Here is a 17,646-nt window from a genome sequence, read left to right on the forward strand (position 1 = left end):
TCAAATTTATTTATTTAGAAAATAGAAAAATAAAAAATAAAACACAATTATTTATTTAAGAAATTTTATATTTTCATAGGAATATTTTATTTCAATCAAAAGGGATCCAAATTCTTTGAAAAATTATTTTTTCAATTTTAAATTACATTCACGACGTACAAATAATAAATAAATTATTATTTTTCAAATTTCAAATCAAAATAACAATTTTAATCTTCTAAGAAGATCATAATCAATTTTCTTAAAGAATCGTTACCAAAATAGGGGTGTAAAAAGGCAACATAAATTTAAAAATTGACGATAAGTAACAAATTCTTGGAAACACAATAATTTATTTAAGAAACTATATTTTCGAGGCCATATTTTATTTCTATCAAAAAGAATCCAAATTCTTTGAAAAATTATTTTTTCAATCTTACAGTCACATTCACAATATACAAATAATAAGTAAATAATTATTTTTCAAATTTCAGATCAAAATAACAATTTTAATCTTCCAAGAAAATCACAATCAATTTTCTAAAAACATTGGTTAGCAAAATGGGGGTGTAAAAATGCAGCATGAATTTAAAAATTAACAATAAATAAATTACAATGTTTGGAATTCCAAAATTCGAGTACTGAGTTCATTTCAAAGTAAATTTTTTTTCAATTTTTTTTTTTGTGCTTTTTATTTCGTTTTTAAAATTTTATTTTTATTAAAAATCAGTGTTGCTCCTGTGGATATTTTAGAGATGCAATTTTCCAGATTCCAGAAATTATATTTCCACTTTTTTAAAGCATTAACACACAATGGTGACTATAAATACGGAAGAGAAATATGCACCCTATCTGTAGCCATTTTCAACCCTACTGAATCGAATACTTATGAAGGTTATGTTGTCTTTACTCAATTGAATTTAACACATTCACTGCAAGATCAAAACCGTATAATATTCCTGCACAAGTAAAACTTTGATTTCATAGACCATTGCAAGCTACATAACCTAAAATTTGTTACCTATTTTTCTAACCTCGTTAAAATTCACAAACTCGATTCAAATTTATTTCCCTCGACGTCCTCACTTGAGAATTAATTTTTCTAGCATCAAAATGGTAAATCCTGTCACCCATATATGGTTCACGTGGCAGTCAAGGTATTAAAGGTTATGTTGTAATTATTCATTATATATATATGACCACAAAAGAGCGGGAAAATCTACTGATTTTAAACTCGAAATTCACAAATTCCATCCAAATTAATTTCCCTCGACGTCTTCACTTGAGAATTAATTTTTCTAGCATCAAAATGGTAAATCCTGTCACCCATATGTGGGTGTCATGGCGGTCAAAGTGTTAAAGGTTATGTTGTAACTATTTGTCATACATACATATACAGGGTGTTCGGCCACCCGTGGGAAAAATTTTAATGGGGGGATTCTAGAGGCCAAAATAAGACGAAAATCAAGAATACCAATTTGTTGGTGGAGGCTTCGTTAAAAAGTTATTAACAATTAAATTCAACAATTTCAAATCATTCTGGAAAAATTATTTTCGGTTGCGGGGGTCAATAATAATCATTTTTGGTCATTACACATAACCCCGAAATCCTACCCAGTTTCGAGAAAAAAATTCCTCACCGAAAATATGATGTCTGACCAAACATTCATCTATTCCCCTTAAATTTTTCAGCGAAAAAGGATTTCAAATCGTTCTAAAAAAATTATTTTCAGTTTCAAGGGTCAATAATAATCATTTTTGGTCATTACCCATAAACCCGAAATCCTACCCAGTTTCGAGAAAAAAATTCCTCACCGAAAATCTAATGTCTGACCAAACATTCATCTATTCCCCTTAAATTTTTCAGCGAAAAAAGGATTTCAAATCGTTCTAAAAAAATTATTTTCGGTTGTGGGGGTTAATTGTAATCACTTTTGGTGAATAGACATACACTTGAAATCCTAACCATTTTCGAGGAAAAAATTCGAGAAGGTGTGAAATATTTCGACAAAATTAAAAAATTTTCAAATCGTTCTGAAAAAATTATTTATAGTTAGGAAGGTTAATTGCAATAATTTTTGGTGAATAGACATATCCCCGAAATCCTACCCACTTTCTCGAAAAAAATTCGAGAAGGTGTGAAATATTTCGACAAAATTAAAAAATTTCCAAATCGTTCTGAAAAAATTATTTATAGTTAGGAAGGTTAATTGCAATAATTTTTGGTGAATAGACCTACCCCTGAAATCCTACCCATTTCGTAGAAAAAAATTCAGTAGTGGCGGAACGTTAAACATTAATAACTTTTTAACGAAGCCTTAATCAACAAATTAATATTCTTGATTTTCGTCTTATTTTGGTCTCTAGGATCTCCCATTAAAATTTTTCCCAGGGGTTGTCGAACACCCCTGTATATGACCACAAAATGGCGGGAAAATTTGATTTTAATATATCGATTTTAAACTTGATTTTACAACTGCTCAACGATAATTCGAATTAATTCATTTTGTACACCCAACAAAATGACACTCTGCCAATGATTGCAAGATCTGTACGACCAAAGTCGATTACCAAGGCAGAAATAGAACCCATTTGCGCGTAGACGTTCCCCCGTATCAATCACTCCCTCGTTCTGATATCATTTGGAGGACCGAAAGGCAGCCAGGGGACCGACAACGCCTCGGATATTCCAACCGGAAGAGGATGGTTAGTCCTCGGAGATTTACCAAGGAGGAGAACAAACCTTCCAGCGAATCCGGACCGGCTGATATCGAGAGGAAAGACCCCGAGGCGCAACCGACGGAAATACGACGGCGCTGGCGGTTCTCGCCCACCCCCTTGGAAACTTCATTCAAGCTGGAAGACGCGACGAATGGACGCTTCTACGAACTGAAACGTTCCTTTATGGGAACATCCACGGGACGTCCTGTTACCCCCTCCACTAGCCTCTCTTAAACTTTCGTTGGAAAAGGTGGCTGGGAAGCATGTCCCATCGGTTTACCGTGTCTCTTTTCCTGGGGTTCCCTTTGCTCGACGTGTTCTTGTGGCTTTGGCGATTACCAGAGAGTCCGACGGGGCTTCTATAAATTCCTAGGACATCGTATATAAGGGACAGGGAAAACGGAAATATCGAAATTTAGTGTGAAAAATCACCACGTGAAACAGGGCAATTTAAGGGAAAGTTGTTATAAAAGTTTTTTTTTCTTGGAAGTGAGTAGGATTTCGGGGGTGAGTGTGTTCACATGAAATGTTGCACATTGAAATACGCGTTGTTTGCATTTTTTAAATTTAAAATCGCTCGATCCGTTCGGGAGTTATGACGATTTAAAGGTACAAATGGAAATTCAGGGGAATAGGACTTTGGTGGTCAGACATTGTATTCGGTTAGGAATTTTTTTCTCGAAAATGAGTAGGATTTCGAGGGTATGTCTGCTGACCAAAAATGATTCTGATTAACCTCTGCGACTGAACGTAATTTTTTTAGAAGGATTTGAAAATTTTGAAAAATTTCTACACCTATTTGAATTTTTTTCAGGAAACTGAGTAGGATTTCGGGGGTATGTCTGCTCACCCAAAATGATTGTAATTAATACCCCTAACTAAAAATAATTTTTTTAAAACGATTTGCGAATTTTTTTTCCGCCAAAAAATTTGTTCAAATACTTGAATTTTTTTCTCGAAACTGAGTAGGATTTCGAGGGTATGTCCATTAATAAAAAATGATTGCAATTGACCCCTTCACCTAACAATAATTTTTTTAGAACGATTTGAAATTTTTTTTTTCGCCGATGAATTATCCCGTCAATTTTTCTTAAAGCTTAGTTTTTGATTTTTAGTAATTGCGTTTGATGTCCTACAGAAAAATTGTTTAATACTTTTTTGTAGGTGCCTATGAGCTCTATTTTAGAAAAAAATTTCATTGAAATATATTCACTATTGTAAGAGTAATGGCTGTTTGAAAATTAGGCAATTTTTATGGGGTTTTTGTCAATTTACGATGTTAAGGACCTATCTTTCGAAAACTTTTATAATTTCTATATATTCTCCATCGAAATACGCGTAGTTTGCTTTTTTAAACATTAAAATCCCTCAATCCGTTTAGAAGTTATGGCGATTTAAAGATACGCACGAAATTTAGGAGTGATATTTCTGCCTTAAAATTATATTTTCGGTAAGGAATTTATTTCTCGAAAATGATTAGGATTTCGAGGGTATGTGTATCCACCAAAAATGATTATAATTTACCCCTTCAATCGAAAATAATTTTTTCAGAACAATTTGAAACTTTTTTCCGAAAAAATTCAGGGAAATCAAACATATATGGTCAGCCATTATATTTTCAGTAAAGAATTTTTTTCTCGAAAATGCGTAGGATTTCGGGGATATATCTAATCACCAAAAATGATTGTAACCTACCCCAGCAGTCGAAAATAATTTTTTCAGAACGATTTGAAATTTTTTAATTTCCAAGATTTTCAAAGAAAATAAAAAAAAATTACAATAATGTAATGTTTAAAAAATAAAAATATAAACCAAACGAATTATTAGTTTAGTTTAGTATTTTCACAATATTCCATCACATTTGTAAGCTCCAAGTGTCGGTCACCGGTGACCACCAGTTGCAATCAACAGTGTCCAACAAAAATTTGACGTTTAAAAAATCGCTACATAAAGCAGACGTCTTTTACGAGGATTAATAAAATCGTCCATACTGATAATCGAAACGACGAAGCCAAGAAAATTGTCCTTTCAAGATGCAACTCGAATCGATGGTACAAACCCAAATTTCTCAACGAGTCCGAAAATAATCTCGTTCGTTCGAGCCATTTCTTCCAGGGGGGGGGGGATCAGAAACTTCTCACTTATTCCATTTCCCCTTTCCCATCGAGTTTACTAAATCCTATTTCTCAGGGTTTCCCAGGATTTCATTGGAGTTCTCCGGGCGCCAGGACTCTGGACAGGCTTCTTTCGCTCTGCGGGGATCTTTTTTACAGATTGCTTGATCAAAACCTACCACCAGAAACGCCCCTTCTTCTTTGAAAAAAAATCACTGACACTTATATTCAAAAACTGAAGTCTCAAACAGTTTCCAAAATCACTCTTTCAGACTAAATAACAAAAATAGCCATCTATTTTTAATATTCAAATTCTGAGTAGAAAAGTAGAAATTTTATGTGAAAGATGAAGTAACAAAGATATAAAGTGTTCAGGTACCTTTCGAAAAAAATTTGATGGCTGATTCTAGAGACCAAAATAAGATAAAAATGAAGAATAGTAATTTTTCATTCGAGCCTTCGTTAAAAAGTTATTAACGTTTAAAGTCGCGAGAACGACTGTCACGCGTCCGCGGGTCACACATTGACTTCAAACGTCAATAACTTTTAAACGAAGCCTCAATTAAAAAATTACCATTCTTCATTTTCGTCATATTTTGGTCTCCAAAATCTCCCATTAAAATTTTCCCCAGATCCAACAAAATGGAGACGAAGCACGCGACGAAATCGTCGCCATTTAAGTCGAAACGAGCGCGTAAATTCCGGATGGAAAACAAATCTGGCAACGTTCGAGGAAAAATATTTATTATTGTCGGTCGCGTGTGCAGTCGGCGTTCGCGTGAAAAAAAATGCTCGGAAGTTTAGGCGCGCACAATAGATGCAGCTGTGCGTTCGTAAGCCGCGGATGATGCACGTCTCCGTCACCGGGTGCACGCGCGCCGGGTGCATCAGAACTTGCGTCCACGTAGCCCAACCTCGTTAATCATCTCCCTAGCTGGATGGAAAATAGAATGGGATCTCGTAAGTCGCGTGACACGGGAAAGGTTTTTGATTTTTCCCCGCGTCCCTTTCTACCTGGTACGTGGCTCGATTCGTAAACAAAAAACTAACGACTGCGTACACATTTTTTACTCGCCACGATTTTTCCCACCGTCACTCGTTTAGTCTTTCAACGGCGTTTTCCAAAGTCTCTCTCTCTTTTAACGCTTCGACTCGCAAAACAAATTAATTCTTGGGATTAGAAAATAAATAACACTCATTTTTATTGCCCCCAATTTTATTTTGTTTCTATGCGTTTGAAAATTTCTTTCAGCCAGGACACAACAGCGCAAAATCACTTACTGTAAATCATAATTTCTGTAACTCATTAAAGTTTCTACTGTCCACCGTGTCAAATTATCGTATTACAAATCTTTGGCACTGTGTCGTTAAAAAAGCTACCGTGTGTGGGCGAGAAGTTGACTAGTGGGCGGGGCAAAATAGAAAGGGGAGTGGCCTCGTCTGCCACGCCCATCGTCGCCCCGCCCAACCGCGACGATAGGCGTGTCGCGTGGGCGGTTGCAGAGCAGAAAGGGGAGTGGCCTCGCCTGCCACGCCCATCCCCACTCAACCAACAGCGACGATGGGCGTGTCGCGTGGGCGGGACGAACTCTGAAGTGGGGGAACCAATCAGACTCGCATTTCTTTCGCTTGACAACTTCTCGCGGACGCACAGTACTCAAAATTGAAGATTCCACGCTCTCTTTTTTAATAAATAGTAGAATGGAGTTCGATGGTGTTTGAAATGCTCTCGAATCGTGATTTAATGTACTCCTAGACTTACCTTCTTGGCGTCATTGTTGTTGTCGGCGTGATGTGGTTGTGGACTCATTGCAGCACCATTGCTAACTGCTCCGCTCTGCGACAGAAGTTCGTCGCTACCCCTCTGCAACAAAAATAAAATAAGGAAAAATTAATATAAACAAATTGATACGATTAAACCATCGACAGTTTCTCTGCTATGTTATATCAAAATGAAAATCGTTTGTTACTCTCACAATCTTCCTAAAATATACTTTATTAACATTTTAAATTGTTTGTTATTCTTCTGTTAACTTGTAAAAATAAACTCACTAGGAGAATGTATTAATTTTCTATCATGTTGTATACCGGGTGTACTACTTATTAAGCATCCCAAAGGACACGAAGAGAAAAGAAGCCGCCTCTGTGCTGTTCCTCTCGATTTATCAAACTAACCAGATACGATTCAACACAACAAACATCTCTGTAGGTGGATGCACATTATCTCGTTGCGTCGTTCAATCCGGCGACCTTTCAGCGAGGAAAATACGGGCAGGATAATTCATAACCCCCGGGGGCACCGGGGAGCCCCGGTAACCACGTCATCCGTCGGAAAGACAGAATGGCAGATCAAAGAGTCCCGCAGGATCATGTTCCCGGATTTTCCTGCGTTCACGTAAGAAAGGACAGGGATATCGGTGAAAGGCGGTGGGAGGGGGATGGGCGTACGCGTTCCCCGCGAGGAATATTTATGACGAGTCAAAATTCCTCCCTGGTATTCGGCTGTTGACGGATGAGGACTCGAAACCTCTCGGAAGCTAGCTTCCCGGGGGCGTGTTCCCGGCGAATTCCGGTTCCATTTTTGACGTTTCTAGGTCTAATACCACCTGGGGATGACGCCTGTGCAATTTTTTGAAAATTCAGTTTTGAGTTATTTTTGAATTTTTTGAGGCTGTTGATGACAACTATTGACATTGAGAGTTGCTACTTTAGCGTTGTAAATTGAATCTTTTGCAGTGTAATATCGATGTAAATTGCTAGTTTGCGTCCTTATATTCAACAAAATTTGATTTGAAGACTTCATATGAAGAATAAAAGAGAAAATTAGAAATTGAGGTTTTTGGTCCATCTAGCGTTTCAGAGTTAGCTGTTATTGGAGAGTTTATAACGTGGTATTAGATTCTCGTTGTTTAGTTTGCTAAACAAGGAACCTCTGAAGCCCCGTGGTCTCACAATTTCCCCTAAAACGTCTCACGGCGTGTCCACCCCCTCCCCCCCAGTCGCTCCTTTCGTGGAGCAAGTTGTCCCGAAGCGTGCCGTGTGTTTACCTTGCAATTAATGCGAGTCGCGCGAATCCTCGAGCAAATAGAGGAGGCAAAGCCCTTCGGGGCTGGTGTGTCAGCCGGCTACGCGGAAACTCATCGGATCGCCTTGCAGTCCGGACGTGAAATTGGTTTGTCAACCGAGTGAGCCCCTCTCTCGTGTGTGTGTGTGTGTGTGATCCCCGACATCTGGCCAGACGATCGTGAGACAATTCCTTGCGGGTCGTCGAGCACGTAAAACGTTCCGTAAGATTCTATCACAGGGGCTAGAAAAATGAAAGGCAGCAGGAGGTACTCTGGAGACGCTGGCTATGATGAACGCTGACCCTCCAGGTTGCTCTCTTAATCGGTGATTGATTTTCTGGCAGATTTCTCGTGAAAGACACCCTTTGGGAGGGGGAAAAAGCTTCCCCAGGGTGATAATAGTCCTTTTTTCATGCGCCATTCGCTCTGTTCAGTAGTCTCCAACCTGGGGAAGACGTAGGTTCATGAAACACCTTCGAACTTGCTACTTCTTTTGGTGTTCTAGAGGTCTCTCAGAAATCGAGATGATTCCTGACTATTGATAGCTGGGAGTAGCTAAAATATAGTGTTTCCAGGTTCCTCAGACATCTTGAAGCTCAATATTTCTTTGGTTGCTCTAAAGAATCTTCAGAATCTAGAGAACTCCTCACTAAGGGTGTTAGTGACTTCTTAAAAAATTCTAGATTACATCGATACTGTTCTTCTTGAGTCTTCCAGAGGAGAAGTTTTAGAGTCTGTAGTGAATGTACACGTCCTGGTAATCCCCAGGTTCCAAGCTCACTGTTTCTTTGGTTGCTCCAAAGGCTCCTCAGAATCTAGAGGACTCCTTGCTGGAGGTGTTAGTGACTTCTTCAAAAATTCTAGATGACATCGATACTGTTCTTCTCGAGTCTTCCAAGAGAGGAAATTTTAGAGTCTGTAGTGAATGTTCACGTCCTGGTAATCCTAAATTCTGAGAGTATTGGGCAAATATCTTGCAACTAAATCTGGAGAGGAGCAACGTTCACTGAGGATCTTGCAGAGGGCAACAAAAGACTGGGCTGATCGATCCCATGGAAATTTCGTGGCCGTAAAATCCGGACGAGACGTGGATGGATCGTCTTGCAGGCTCGTCCGAGCGGCGACCATCTACAGGCAGGTGATCGTGGATCCGTGAAAGTACTTCCCCGCGAAATCTTTTAGAAGCCTATCGAGCTTCGGGGATTCGAGTATCGGATGAGGCTATACACACGATCCGCTGAAATAATATTAGCTCGAGATAGACCTCCTGATAAGGCGATAGAAGAAGAGAGGCTGAAGGGGTGTTAGAATACGGAGAGGCGGTTATCGTCTTTCAAGATGGATGGCTCTAGGATGATGGGGACGGGGGATGCGTGTCGTTTTACTCGACAGGGACTTTCGAGTTCATAATTTCGAGACGTAGGAAAATTATACGGGGCCCTGCAAACACATTACGATAACCCATTTCAGAGGATGCAAGGTATTTCCATGAAATCCATTTCTCATTCCCATTTTGCTGAATATCTTGAAAGAAAGATGTCTTTTCATTGGAAACGAGAAAAGATGACGTTTTAAACATGAAATTTCGGGGTGACATTTAGGGTCAGGCAATATGGTATTGGTAAAGAATTTTTTTCTCGAAGGTACGTAGGATTTCGATGGTATGTCTATTCACCAAAAATGATTGTAATAGACCCCTGCAGGTAACAATAATTTTTTTGGAACGATTTGGAATTTTTTTTTGTCGAGAAATTTAAGGGGAATAGGTGTATGTTTGGTCAGACATTAGATTTTCGGTAAGGAATTTTTTTCTCGAAACTGAGTAGGATTTCGGGGGTATATCTGTTGACCAAAGATGATTGTAATTGACCCTCTCAGCTGAAACTATTTTTTTTAGAACGATTTGAATTTTTTCGCGAAAAATTTAAGGGGAATAGGTGTATGTTGGCTCAGACATTAGATTTTCGGTAAGGAATTTTTTTCTCGAAACTGGGTAGGAATTCAGGGGGATGTTTCTTCACCAAAAATCATTGTAATTAACCCCCCTAACTATTAATAATTTTTTCATAACAATTTGAAAATTTTTTTTTTCGCTGAAAAATTTGTTCAACAATTAGGAATTTTTTTCTCGGAACTGCGTAGGATTTCGAAGGTATGTCCATTAATACAAAATGATTTCAGTTGACCCCTTTACCTAACAATAATTTTTTTAGAACGATTTGAAATTTTTCAATTTCGTCGAAAAATTTTAGGACCCACCCTCTATTGATTTTCCTTAAGAATTCGTTTTTGATTTTTAATAAATTTATTTGGCCTGCTACGGAAAAGTTGTTTAATACTTTTTTGTAGGTATCTATGAGCTCTACTTCCCCCTAAAATTTCAATGCAATATATTCATTATTGTAGGAGTTATGGTCGTTTGAAAACTGGACCACTCTTTTATGGGGATTTCCTAACTTTACGGGGTTAAGGAACAAGTTTTCGAAAATTTTTATAATTTCTACATATTTTCCATCAAAATACGCGTAGTTTGCTTTTTTAAACATTAAAATCCTTCAATTTGTTTAGAAGTTATGACATTTTAAAGATACACATGAAATTTAGGGTCAGGCAATATGGTTTCGGTAAGGAATTTTTTTCTCGAAAATGGTTAGGATTTAGGTGGTATCTCTAATGACCAAAAATGATTGCAAATGACCCCCGCAACCAAAAATAATTTTTCTAGAACGATTTGAAAAAGGGGAACCACTATATTGATCAGTATAATAAAATTTCAAGAAAACATTACGGGTCAGGCAATATGGTTTCGCTAAGGAATTTTTTTCTCGAAAGTGCGTAGAATTTCGATGGTATGTCTCTTCACCAAAAATGATTCTAATAGACCCCTTCACCTAAAAATAATTTTTCCAGAACGATTTGAAACTTTTCAATTTCGTCGAAAAATGTGTCCATCTCTCTGTCGATTTTTAATAAATTTCTGTGATGCCCTAACAAAAGTTGTTTAATACTTTCTTGTAGGTATCCATTAGCTCTAGTTTACAAATAAATTTCAATAAAATACATTAACTATTATAGATCATTATCAACTACTTCTTCGAACATTTATAATCGTTGTCATTCCTATTTTAAAACACCAGAAATTCCTCTGTCAATTACTGCAAGCTCTTCCCAGTTTTCCTGCCAGATCACGATACTTTGAAACCCAAGCATTCGAGCCACATAGTTACCCGAGTGGAATCAGGATACCCCCGGTAACGTCACAGAGAATTTACCAAGTATCACGGGAGTTTCGAGTACCAAGGTAGCATGTTGCTATCAGAAATCATCCAAGTTTCCAGGAATTGCCCACTACAGTTCCAACAGTGTTACAGAAAAATGCTCGTCTCGAAAACGATACACCAATTACGTCGTCGAGGGGGAAAGAAAAATCTTTCAGATTTCTTTGACTCTTTCGATTAATTGCCTCGAAATTGTTGGAACGGGAAAACGGTAGAAAGAAATTGTCCCGCGGGCTCCAGGACTCCCCGGGGTTCCCATCGTTCTTTCTACTCCACGTTCGCTCAATTTAATATGGCCAGGCAGAAATCACGGAACGACAGACGCGATCCACTTTCTTCTTTGTGTCTCGAATATCGAATCACGCTCGCCGTCCGTTCGCGGCTCAGTGACTCCGAGGAGGCGCCCCGGCGATCGGTCGAAACGTTTCACCCTAACGAGCGGCTTTAATTTCTGCCCTCTTTCCGCGTCATTTGCCATGGAGAAGGGGCTCGATGAAAATCACGACAGCGTGACACAAATCTTTCGGCCTCATTCGGTTATCTGCCTCGCTGGTTCGTTCCGGGGGATCCCCGATCCGACGTCGCTGAACTCGTTTTACGCGATCCCGCCTGCTTCCAACGAGTCATGCAAAAAAATGGGCTTCGTGAGGATTTTTTTCGAAAATTTATTTTCAATTTTATTGGGGTTTTTTTTTCGTTTAAATATCAAGTATCACCACGGTTATCTACTAAAAAGACTATTATATTACTATTAATTCCAGTGACTCTTTTGACAAAAAAAAGATATTACACTGAAAAAGTAGGAAAAACTAACTGGAACTTCAGAAATAAACCCTCATCTGATAATAAAGTAACTCAGATTCTTATATTTTCCAAGCGTTCATTTGTTAACACGTTCACTGTCTGGTCTCTCAGCGGCCTATCTAAAAGCGTGGCGCTATGACCCGTATAAGGGTCATGGACAGTGAATACGTTAGCCTGCCAATACATTCAGAAGGCAGAGAATGTCTCGAAGTTACGAGGGAGTTGCTAAAATGGACTTTATGAAGTTTTTCTTTTTTTTTTGAAAAACAAACTATTTTGAATTTTATTGGTTTTCTTCATTTAATTATCGAGTATCATCAGGATTATCTATGAAAGGCGATATCTGCAATATGACTTTAATAATAGCAGAATATTTTATGTCTTTCTTAATTTCAATGACCCTTTCGACAAAAAAAAAAATACAGTGCACTGAAAAAGTAGGAAACACTAACTGGAACTTCGGAAATAGGCCCTCGATTTGATAATAAAGTAATTCAGACTTTTAGACTTTTTGTTAACACGTTCACTGTCTGATCTCTTAGAGGCCTATCTAAAAGCGTGGCGCTATGACCCATATAAGGGTCATGGGCAGTGAATGCGTTAGCCTATAAATACATTTTAGAAGGCAGAGAGTGTCTCGAAGAATTGACACTTCGATAGTGGACACCATCTTTGGGAATTCTAGTTACGACGGAGTCGCTAAAATGAATTTTATGAAGTTTTTTTTGAAAAACAATTTGGAATTTTAATGGTTATTTCATCTAATTATCAAGTATCACAACGATATCTGCAAAATGAGTTTAGTAATAGCAGAGTATTTTAAGTCTTTGTTAATTCCAATGACCCTTTCGACAAAAAAAAAACTACACTGAAAAAGTAGGAAAAACGAGCTGGAACTTCGTAAATAAACCCTCATCTGATAATAAAGTAACTCAGACTCTTATACTTAATGAGCGTTCATTTGTCTACACGTTCACTGTCCGGTCTCTCAATGGCCTATCTAAAAGCGTGGCGCTATGACCCATATAAGGGTCATGGGCAGTGAATATGTTCGCCTACGAATAGAAGGCAGAGAGTGTCTCGAAGAATTGAAACTTTGATGGTGAAGGCCATCTTACGAAATTCTAGTTACGAAAAAGTCGCTAAAATGGACATTATGATGTATTTTTGTTTAAAAACAAACTATTTTTAATTTTATTGGCTTTTTTCATTTAATTATCGAGTGTCATTATCTATGAGGATTATCTACGAGAGACGATATCTGCAAAATGAGTTTAATAATAGCAGAATATTTTATGTCTTTCTTAATTCAAGTAACCCTTTCGATAAAACAAAAACTACACTGAAAAACTAGGAAAACCAAACTAGAACTTCAGAAATAGGCCCTCATCTCATAATAAAGTAACTCAGATTCTTATATTTTCCAAGCGTTCATTTGTTAACACGTTCACTGTCCGGTCTCTCAATTGCCTATCCAAAAGCGTGGCGCTATGACCCATATAAGGGCCATGGACAGTGAATACGTTAGCCTACCAAAACATTCAGAAGACAGAGAGTGTCTCGAAAAATTGAAACTTCGATGTTGGAGGCCACCATAAGAAATTCTAGCTACGAAAAAGTCGCTAAAATGGACTTTATAAAATTTTTTTTAAAAAACAAACTATTTTAAGTTTTACTGATTTTTCCATCCAATTATCAAGTATCAAAGTGACTTAAATAATACAGCAGAATATTTTAAGTCTCCAAGTGATCCATCAATGAAAGAAAATTAATAAATTATTTAATTAATAAATTTAAAAATAATACAGTGCCAAATGAAATTTTATATTTTATAGTTTATATTTTCGTTCCCCTCCAATTCGTCCCATGAATTATTGTTTCCATTTTCAATTATATTTTGAACAATGTTATGAAAATAAAAAACAAATATGCCAAATAAATCACGACTTCATTCTCGTCCACGTAAATTGTTTCACATCAAACTCCAATTTCGTGATTTAATACGCTGGCCAAACAATGGGCGTGTTTACTGCTCCCAGTTAAACAATCCAATGCTATTCCCAGCGAGGTTTTTTTCCCCCATCCGCGGTCAGAAAAATATGCGTTACGATCTTCATGAAATCCGAAACGCGGCGTTACTTTGAGCTAGAAATTGCAATCGTTTCGATGAAGATTATCGCGATATATTTTTCAGAATATTTCTAAAGAGAATACCCACAAAACACATCGTGATGGCTTTTCTCGTAATATTATACAATAACTATAAAAATGTTAACAAAACTGGAAAATTTTATTTCTACAAAATTTAGATTATTAATATTAATTATTAATAATTTGCCAACCAAATGGACCAAGAAAAACACATAACTCCGTTCAAACATAATTATTTAAATCAGTCGATAGATAAAATTATTTTTACGATTTATTCACGAAAATTCAGCGACAAATTTTTTTATCTGGATTATGAAAATATTTTCATATTGGATCCGTATTTAATCCCCAGCTCGTCCCACTCGATATCGAATATTATTAAATATTAAAATTCAGAAACAGTTTTCGATCGAACGCGAGAAATAGAAATATTCATCGGTCGAATAATTTTTCAAAGACGCTTCGCCCCCGGCTAATTGCAATCCTCCGTGAAGCAACAGTCTCCGTACGAATCGATCGAACGGAGACAATTAAATCCGGTTCTCGAATAAAGTGCTCCGGATGGAGATATTCGATTACAATTTCCCATGGAATCCCACGATCCTCCTTGCAACAATGGTCCAGTGTACCGAGACGTTGAACCCTCTGAATGCCACTGGGACAATCGCCTCGTGAAAGAAAACATTGCTGGAATACGATTTTCACTGCGTTTTAAGACCCACTGTTCGTATTTTAATTATTGCAAATAGAGACATTTTTTTTGTTGGTCTCAATACACTTGAGGGTAAATAAATAGCTGACTGTGATGGCCTACTCAGGTATTGGTGGGCCCTGCTGTCCACCACTGACCACTGTTGACCACTACTGACCACCACCGACCACCACCGACCATCAGTGACCACCACGGGTTACCAACGATCACCACTAGCAACTATTGACCACTACTGACCACTACTGACCATTGTTGACCACTGCTGATAAAGTAGAGAACGCCTGACAACTTCAGACACCATACAGCGACTGTTACTGGCTACTGTTAATTACGTTTTAGCTATAACTTAGAAATTTTTCTTGCAAGAGTGTCACAGAAGTATTAGCCGTGGTCCGTGAAGACCACCAGTGGCCAGCAGAGGCAAGCACAAACTAGCAGAGAGAGGCTGGATCGGATGGAACCCTCCCAGAGTGCGGGTGGATGGAGACTGACCTTTCCTGGTATCTGCTGACCACTACTGACCACTACTGACCACTACTGACCACTGTTGATCACTGCTCACAAAAGTAGAGAACTTCTGACACCATATAGCGACTGTAGCTGGCTACTGCTGAGTACTTTTTAGCTATAACTTAGAAATTTTTCTGGAAGACCACTGTTATACTTCTGCGATGTTCCTTCCAGTAAAATTTCTAAGTTCCACAGCTGATCTCCGGGACAAATGGCGGCGGGACGAAGTGACCTCGTCCCGCCGTCATGAAATAGCGTGACTCTGCCGGGGGGACCGTTTGTCCCCCCGTACATGGTTGCGAGGGCACGGGGAGGATACCGGAAGTATGCTTCGAGCGATTTCCGGTATTCTCCCAAATCGTGCTCAGTGGTCACCGTGGGGTTTTTAGTGGGTAGGTTCCGTGTCCATTCCATGGACACGGGGAATCCCACACACCCCTCCCGCCTCTCCCCAGAGGGGTGGGAGGAAGTCTTTCGAAGATTTTCCCCACGTTAAAATTTCCACAGCTGACAGGCACTTGGCGGATGGCGACTACAAGAAGTGAGATGTTCTTCCAGAAAAATTTGTAAGTTCCTCGGAAACATTTCAAGGTAGGGGGACGTTTTAAAATTTTTGCAGAGTTTCTTGTCGCTGCCTGAAATTTCCAAGAATTTCAGGACTCGCGTCGAAAACCCTGAAACTTTAGAAAATCCTGAAACGGCCTAAAGTTTCAGGACCTTCGAAAATTTTGGGATTTCCGAGAATTTTCAGGGATTCCAAGAATTTTAAAAAATTCCGAGAATTTTTGTGACTTTCAAAATCCCTGAAACTTTAGGACGTTTCAGGATTTTCTAAAGTTTCAGGGATTTCGAAACTTTTTGGCGTTTCAGGGCCTCTGAAAAATTTCAGGACTCGCGTCGAAAACCCTGAAACTTTAGAAAATCCTGAAACGGCCTAAAGTTTCAGGACCTTCGAAAATTTTGGGATTTCCGAGAATTTTCAGGGATTTCAAGAATTTTAAAAAATTCCGAGAATTTTAAGGGATTCCAAGAATTTGTAAGATTTCCGAGAATTTTTGTGACTTTCAAAATCCCTGAAACTTTAGGACGTTTCAGGATTTTCTAAAGTTTCAGGGATTTCGAAACTTTTTGGCGTTTCAGGGCCTCTGAAAAATTTCAGGACTCGCGTCGAAAACCCTGAAACGGCCTAAAGTTTCAGGATCTTCGAAAATGTTGGAATTTCCGAGAATTTTCAGGGATTCCAAGAATTTTTAAAATTTCCGAGAATTTTCAAGACTTTCGAAAGTCCTGAAACTTTAGCCTGTTTCAGGATTTTCTAAAGTTTCAGGGATTTCGAAACTTTTTGGCGTTTCAGGGCTCCTGAGAAATTTCGGGACTTCCAAGAATTTTCGGGATTTCTTATCACTAAGGGAATAATGTGGAAAGGAGAAGAAGGTTAAAAATGACGAGAAAACATAGAATTCTTTGAAATTACATCGTTTATTGCTATAGATTTACATTATACAAAGTTTGGATACATATAAGTATATTATATTATATTATACATCACGTCACAAGTGGTCAGAAGTGGTCAGCTGACGTCGAGAGATGCTGGCAGAGGTCATCAGTGGTCAGCAGTGGTCAGCTGGCGTCGGGAGATGCTGGCAGAGGTCAGCAGAGGCTGACAGTATCCAATAGTAATCGTTATGTGTTGTCAGAAGTATCGAGAGTGGTCACCAGTGGGCAGCTGACGTCGAGAGATGCTGGCAGAGGTCCTCAGAGGCTGACAGTAGCCAGTAGTAATCGTTATGTGTTGTCAGAAGTGTCGAGAGTGGTCACCAGTGGTCATCAGTGGCCAGTAGCAATCGTCATATGTTGTCAAAAGTATCCAAAGTGGTCACCAGTGACCATCAATGGTCATCAATGGTCATCAGAGCCTTTCTCTCTCAACTCCCACGAAGACGGTCCGAAATTGCATCGAACAGCTACGGAGAATCGAAAAAGAGGGCACGTGTCAGTTGCCTTGGTCGACTCTCCGAGCTCACAAAGTGGAATGAGGTGTCCCCGGTGCACCCTGGGCTCCGTCTGGCATCTCTGGTTGAAACACGACCCCGAGAGTGAGCCTCCGTTCTAACCGGTAGGGGGAGGAGGGGACGTCGAAGCAAATCGATCGACCCGCTAACAAATGAACCGCTCAAACGCAGAGCCCTCCGCTTGACGTTCGTGGGATTCCCGCTAATTAATTCGCTTAAGATCAACGCTGGTCGTCGCGGATGGATTCGGGGTCCGCGAAACGCCGCTCCAGAAGAGACTTTCCAGTCGATTGTCTCGAT

At 38.7% G+C, this 17,646-nt stretch overlaps 1 protein-coding gene across 12 annotated transcripts in view; it reads right to left on the bottom strand.

Annotated features, from left to right (window-relative positions):
- LOC122402964 (polypyrimidine tract-binding protein 2) overlaps positions 1-17,646 on the bottom strand; it is a 548,137-nt gene that overhangs the window by 194,054 nt on the left and 336,437 nt on the right. For all 12 annotated transcript variants that reach the window (XM_043406201.1, XM_043406200.1, XM_043406194.1 and 9 more), the window contains one exon: positions 6,577-6,678. In XM_043406201.1, the coding sequence (XP_043262136.1) occupies positions 6,577-6,624 (48 nt within the window). In that variant the 5' untranslated portion in view covers positions 6,625-6,678. The remainder of the gene's footprint in view (positions 1-6,576; positions 6,679-17,646) is intronic.

This window comes from Colletes gigas, unplaced genomic scaffold (genome assembly GCF_013123115.1).
Source record: "Colletes gigas isolate AHSC1104 unplaced genomic scaffold, ASM1312311v1 Colletes_gigas_Sc00042, whole genome shotgun sequence".
NCBI classification, from domain to species: domain Eukaryota; kingdom Metazoa; phylum Arthropoda; class Insecta; order Hymenoptera; family Colletidae; genus Colletes; species Colletes gigas.